Source organism: Oncorhynchus clarkii, chromosome 28 (genome assembly GCF_045791955.1).
Source record: "Oncorhynchus clarkii lewisi isolate Uvic-CL-2024 chromosome 28, UVic_Ocla_1.0, whole genome shotgun sequence".
Classification (NCBI taxonomy): domain Eukaryota; kingdom Metazoa; phylum Chordata; class Actinopteri; order Salmoniformes; family Salmonidae; genus Oncorhynchus; species Oncorhynchus clarkii.
The window spans coordinates 43,460,483-43,466,482 of NC_092174.1; the positions used below are offsets into that span (position 1 = coordinate 43,460,483).

At 52.6% G+C, this 6,000-nt stretch overlaps 1 protein-coding gene across 3 annotated transcripts in view; it reads left to right on the plus strand.

Annotated features, from left to right (window-relative positions):
* LOC139387509 (1-phosphatidylinositol 4,5-bisphosphate phosphodiesterase delta-1-like) overlaps positions 1 to 6,000 on the plus strand; it is a 52,228-nt gene that overhangs the window by 20,902 nt on the left and 25,326 nt on the right. For all 3 annotated transcript variants that reach the window (XM_071133773.1, XM_071133772.1, XM_071133771.1), the window contains exon 3: positions 3,234 to 3,340. In XM_071133773.1, coding sequence (XP_070989874.1) covers positions 3,234 to 3,340 — 107 coding nt within the window. The remainder of the gene's footprint in view (positions 1 to 3,233; positions 3,341 to 6,000) is intronic.

Below are 6,000 nucleotides of genomic sequence, written 5' to 3' on the forward strand. Positions count from 1 at the left end.
TAAAGAAAGAATTTGAAGGCATTTTGGGGTTTCAAGGGCCTAAATCTTTTTTTTTTGTATTTGATCTTTTATATACTTTGAAATGGTGTGTTTTTTTTTTTTTTTGTCAATTCTGTAATCTTGAGTGGAAATTTCCAGAGCTGGTTTATGAGTATTTTTATAGTCTATTATATTTTATGACACAAAGCAAAGTTCATTTGAATGCAGAACATACACAGAAGACTACTGAAACAAAAGCCTCAGGCAATTTAGTATCCAAAGTACACACAAAAAAACTTCCCATCGTAGTAGTCAATCCACGCAGAATTAGTATAAAGTAATTCCTGGTTCTAGGGAACGCCAAACCTTAACTGTCTTTTGCACGTTTCCTATGTGACTTCCTGTTTATTCAAATGATCTTTCATTGCTCTTTTTCTATGTGAGTGCTTTTATAATAATAATTATACATGGGATTTATGGAGTGCTTTTTAATGGACCCAAAGTTAAAAAAAAAAAATATGAATAAAATAAAAACAGTAGTCAAAACCAAACAACATCAGACTATCAAAACATGAAAAAAGAGAGGGGTGGGTCAAGGAAGGGAAAGAGTGTGATGTATCAGTATATGGAGAGGAGAGGGTTGGGATTAACATACAAACCCGGGTTTAGGGTAAGGGGCGGGATTGGGGTTAGAATACAGACCCGGGTTTAGGGTAAGGGGCGGGATTGGGGTTAGAATACAGACCCGGGTTTAAGGTAAGGGGCGGGATTGGGGTTAGAATACAGACCCGGGTTTAGGGTAAGGGGCGGGATTGGGGTTAGAATACAGACCCGGGTTTAGGGTAAGGGGCGGGATTGGGGTTAGAATACAGACCCGGGTTTAGGGTAAGGGGCGGGATTGGGGTTAGAATACAGACCCGGGTTTAGGGTAAGGGGCGGGATTGGGGTTAGAATACAGACCCGGGTTTAGGGTAAGGGGCGGGATTGGGGTTAGAATACAGACCCGGGTTTAGGGTAAGGGGCGGGATTGGGGTTAGAATACAGACCCGGGTTTAAGGTAAGGGGCGGGATTGGGGTTAGAATACAGACCCGGGTTTAGGGTAAGGGGCGGGATTGGGGTTAGAATACAGACCCGGGTTTAGGGTAAGGGGCGGGATTGGGGTTAGAATACAGACCCGGGTTTAGGGTAAGGGGCGGGATTGGGGTTAGAATACAGACCCGGGTTTAGGGTAAGGGGCGGGATTGGGGTTAAAATACAGACCCTGTTTAGGGTAAGGAGCGGGATTGGGGTTAGAATACAGACCCGGGTTTAGGGTAAGGGGTGGAATTGGGGTTAGAATACAGACCCGGGTTTAGGGTAAGGGGCGGGATTGGGGTTAGAATACAGACCCGGGTTTAGGGTAAGGGGCGGGATTGGGGTTAGAATACAGACCCTGTTTAGGGTAAGGGGCGGGATTGGGGTTAGAATACAGACCCGGGTTTAGGGTAAGGGGCGGGATTGGGGTTAGAATACAGACCCTGTTTTGGGTAAGGGACGGGATTGGGGTTAGAATACAGACCCTGTTTAGTGTAAGGGGCGGGATTGGGGTTAGAATACAGACCCTGTTTAGGGTAAGGGGCGGGATTGGGGTTAGAATACAGACCCGGGTTTAGGGTAAGGGGCGGGATTTGGGTTAGAATACAGACCCTGTTTTGGGTAAGGGGCGGGATTGGGGTTAGAATACAGACCCTGTTTAGTGTAAGGGGCGGGATTGGGGTTAGAATACAGACCCTGTTTAGGGTAAGGGGCGGGATTGGGGTTAGAATACAGACCCGGGTTTAGGGTAAGGGGCGGGATTGGGGTTAGAATACAGACCCTGTTTAGGGTAAGGGGCGAGATTGGGGTTAGAATACAGACCCGGTTTAGGGTAAGGGGCGGGATTGGGGTTAGAATTCAGACCCGGTTTAGGGTAAGGGGTAGGTTAAGGTTTTAGGTTAGGTGGTGCTCAGTATGGAGGAGAGAGGAGTGTCTTTGTAGTGTATTGCATTGCTTGTGTGTGTGTGTGTGGGGGGGGGGGGGGGGTCAAAGAGTTAGGACTTTAGGGGGGACAGAAAGATGAGGGAGGGAGTTCTAGAGCCTAGGATCAACCCTGGAGGAGGCCCTGTCACTGAAACTCTGGAGAAGGCCCTGTCACTGAAACTCTTGATCAACCCTGCAGAAGGCCCTGTCGCTGAAACTCTGCAAAAGGCCCTGTCGCTGAAACTCTTGATCAACCCTGGAGAAGACCCTGTCGCTGAAACTCTTGATCAACCCTGGAGAAGACCCTGTCGCTGAAACTCTTGATCAACCCTGGAGAAGGCCCTGTCGCTGAAACTCTTGATCAACCCTGGAGTAGGCCCTGTCGCTGAAACTCTTGATCAATCCTGGAGAAGGCCCTGTCGCTGAAACTCTTGATCAACCCTGGAGAAGACCCTGTCGCTGAAACTCTTGATCAACCCTGGAGAAGACCCTGTCGCTGAAACTCTTGATCAACCCTGGAGAAGGCCCTGTCGCTGAAACTCTGCAAAAGGCCCTGTCGCTGAAACTCTTGATCAACCCTGGAGAAGACCCTGTCGCTGAAACTCTTGATCAACCCTGGAGAAGGCCCTGTCGCTGAAACTCTTGATCAACCCTGGAGAAGACCCTGTCGCTGAAACTCTTGATCAACCCTGGAGAAGGCCCTGTCGCTGAAACTCTGGAGCTTCAACCTGAGGATGATAAGGTGGCCTGCTGTTGTGGAATGGAGTGTAGTTGGTAGTGGAGAAGAGAAGTAAGGGGGGGGGGGGGGGGGGGGTGGCAAGGTGGTGAAGGGCTTTGTAGATCAGAAAGAGGATCTTGTAATCCCTGCTGGGGGAGGACTGGGCAATTTCACGGTGAAGTTGTATTCCTGTCAATACCTGTTGTATTCGGCGCATGTGACAAATACAATTTGATTTGATTTGACAGGGGTGATGTGCTGCCAGGACTTAATGTGGGTGACGAGTCGGGCTGCAGAGTTCTGAACCATTGGCAGCTTATGGAGGGAGCTTGAGTTGATGCCGGAGAGTAGTGAGTTGCAGTAGTCAAGATTGGATTGGGTTGGGCAACACTGGTTCTTTGGTATTCAACACGGGTTCTTTGGTATTCAACACTGGTTCTTTGGTATTCAAAGTTGCTTTACAATATAGTCTGAGCGATCCTGTTGTAGACAATAACCCCGCCCCCTCCCTCTCCTCTCGTCTCCTCTCCTCTACAGTCTCCATTAAGGACATCTCGGCGGTGCGTGCTGGCCGTCAATCGGAGGGTCTGAGGAAGAACACAGAGGAGCCGGTGGAGGGGAGATGTTTCTCCATAATCTTCAAGGTTCTTTTATATATTTTTAAACAACTGAATTTGCAGTGTATTCAATGTCATTTCAGTCAGGCTTTATTTCGCTTTAGAGTATTACAGAGATGGGTGGAGGTCAGGCAGAGATGGCAGTGGGTGGAGGTCAGGCAGAGATGACAGTGGGTGGAGGTCAAGCAGCGATGACAGTGGGAGGAGGTCAGGCAGAGATGACAGTGGGAGGAGGTCAGGCAGAGATGACAGTGGGAGGAGGTCAGGCAGTGATAACAGTGGGAGGAGGTCAGGCAGAGATGACAGTGGGTGGAGGTCAGGCAGAGATGACAGTGGGAGGAGGTCAGGCAGAGATGGCAGTGGGAGGAGGTCAGGCAGCAATGGCAGTGGGAGGAGGTCAGGCAGAGATGACAGTGGGAGGAGGTCAGGCAGAGATGACAGTGGGAGGATGTCAGGCAGCGATGGCAGTGGGAGGAGGTCAGGCAGAGATGACAGTGGGAGGAGGTCAGGCAGAGATGACAGTGGGTGGAGGTCAGGCAGAGATGACAGTGGGAGGAGGTCAGGCAGCGATGGCAGTGGGAGGAGGTCAGGCAGAGATGGCAGTGGGTGGAGGTCAGGCAGAGATGACAGTGGGTGGAGGTCAGGCAGAGATGACAGTGGGTGGAGGTCAAGCAGAGATGGCAGTGGATGGAGGTCAAGCAGAGATGACAGTGGGTGGAGGTCAAGCAGAGATGGCAGTGGGTGGAGGTCAAGCAGAGATGACAGTGGGTGGAGGTCAAGCAGAGATGGCAGTGGGTGGAGGTCAAGCAGAGATGACAGTGGGTGGAGGTCAAGCAGAGATGGCAGTGGGTGGAGGTCAAGCAGAGATGACAGTGGGAGGAGGTCAGGCAGAGATGACAGTGGGTGGAGGTCAGGCAGAGATGACAGTGGGTGGAGGTCAGGCAGAGATGACAGTGGGTGGAGGTCAGGCAGAGATGACAGTGGGAGGAGGTCAGGCAGCGATGGCAGTGGGAGGAGGTCAGGCAGAGATGGCAGTGGGTGGAGTCAGGCAGAGATGACAGTGGGTGGAGGTCAGGCAGAGATGACAGTGGGTGGAGGTCAAGCAGAGATGGCAGTGGATGGAGGTCAAGCAGAGATGACAGTGGGTGGAGGTCAAGCAGAGATGGCAGTGGGTGGAGGTCAAGCAGAGATGACAGTGGGTGGAGGTCAAGCAGAGATGGCAGTGGGTGGAGGTCAAGCAGAGATGACAGTGGGTGGAGGTCAAGCAGAGATGGCAGTGGGTGGAGGTCAAGCAGAGATGACAGTGGGAGGAGGTCAGGCAGAGATGACAGTGGGTGGAGGTCAGGCAGAGATGACAGTGGGTGGAGGTCAGGCAGAGATGACAGTGAGTGGAGGTCAGGCAGAGATGACAGTGGGTGGAGGTCAAGCAGAGATGACAGTGGGTGGAGGTCAAGCAGAGATGGCAGTGGGTGGAGGTCAAGCAGAGATGACAGTTGGAGGAGGTCAGGCAGAGATGACAGTAGGAGGAGGTCAGGCAGAGATGGCAGTGGGAGGAGGTCAGGCAGAGATGGCAGTGGGAGGAGGTCAGGCAGAGATGACAGTGGGAGGAGGTCAGGCAGAGATGACACTGGGAGGAGGTCAAGCAGAGAGCAGAGATGACAGTGGGTGGAGGTCAAGCAGAGATGGCAGTGGGTGGAGGTCAAGCAGAGATGACAGTGGGTGGAGGTCAAGCAGAGATGGCAGTGGGTGGAGGTCAAGCAGAGATGACAGTGGGAGGAGGTCAGGCAGAGATGACAGTGGGTGGAGGTCAGGCAGAGATGACAGTGGGTGGAGGTCAGGCAGAGATGACAGTGAGTGGAGGTCAGGCAGAGATGACAGTGGGTGGAGGTCAGGCAGAGATGACAGTGAGTGGAGGTCAGGTAGAGATGACAGTGGGTGGAGGTCAAGCAGAGATGACAGTGGATGGAGGTCAAGCAGAGATGGCAGTGGGTGGAGGTCAAGCAGAGATGACAGTTGGAGGAGGTCAGGCAGAGATGACAGTAGGAGGAGGTCAGGCAGAGATGGCAGTGGGAGGAGGTCAGGCAGAGATGGCAGTGGGAGGAGGTCAGGCAGAGATGACAGTCGGAGGAGGTCAGGCAGAGATGACAGTGGGAGGAGGTCAGGCAGAGATGACAGTGGGAGGAGGTCAGGCAGAGATGACACTGGGAGGAGGTCAAGCAGAGATGACACTGGGAGGAGGTCAGGCAGAGATGGCAGTGGGAGGAGGTCAGGCAGAGATGACAGTGGGAGGAGGTCAGGCAGAGATGGCAGTGGGAGGAGGTCAGGCAGAGATGGCAGTGGGAGGGTCAGAGATGACAGTGGGTGGAGGTCAGAGAGATGGCAGTGGGTGGAGATCAAGAGAGTGACAGTGGTTGGAGGTCAGAGAGATGGCAGTGGGTGGAGGTCAGGCAGAGATGACAGTGGGTGGATGTCAAGCAGAGATGGCAGTGGGTGGAGGTCAAGCAGAGATGACAGTGGGTGGAGGTCAGGCAGAGATGGCAGTGGGAGGAGGTCAGGCAGAGATGACAGTAGGAGGGGGTCAGGCAAATATTAGGTAGAAGCATCCGTCAACAGACTGTGGGAGGAGGTCAGGCAGAGATGACAGTGGTAGGAGGTCAGGCAGATATTAGGTAGAGGCATCCGTCAAC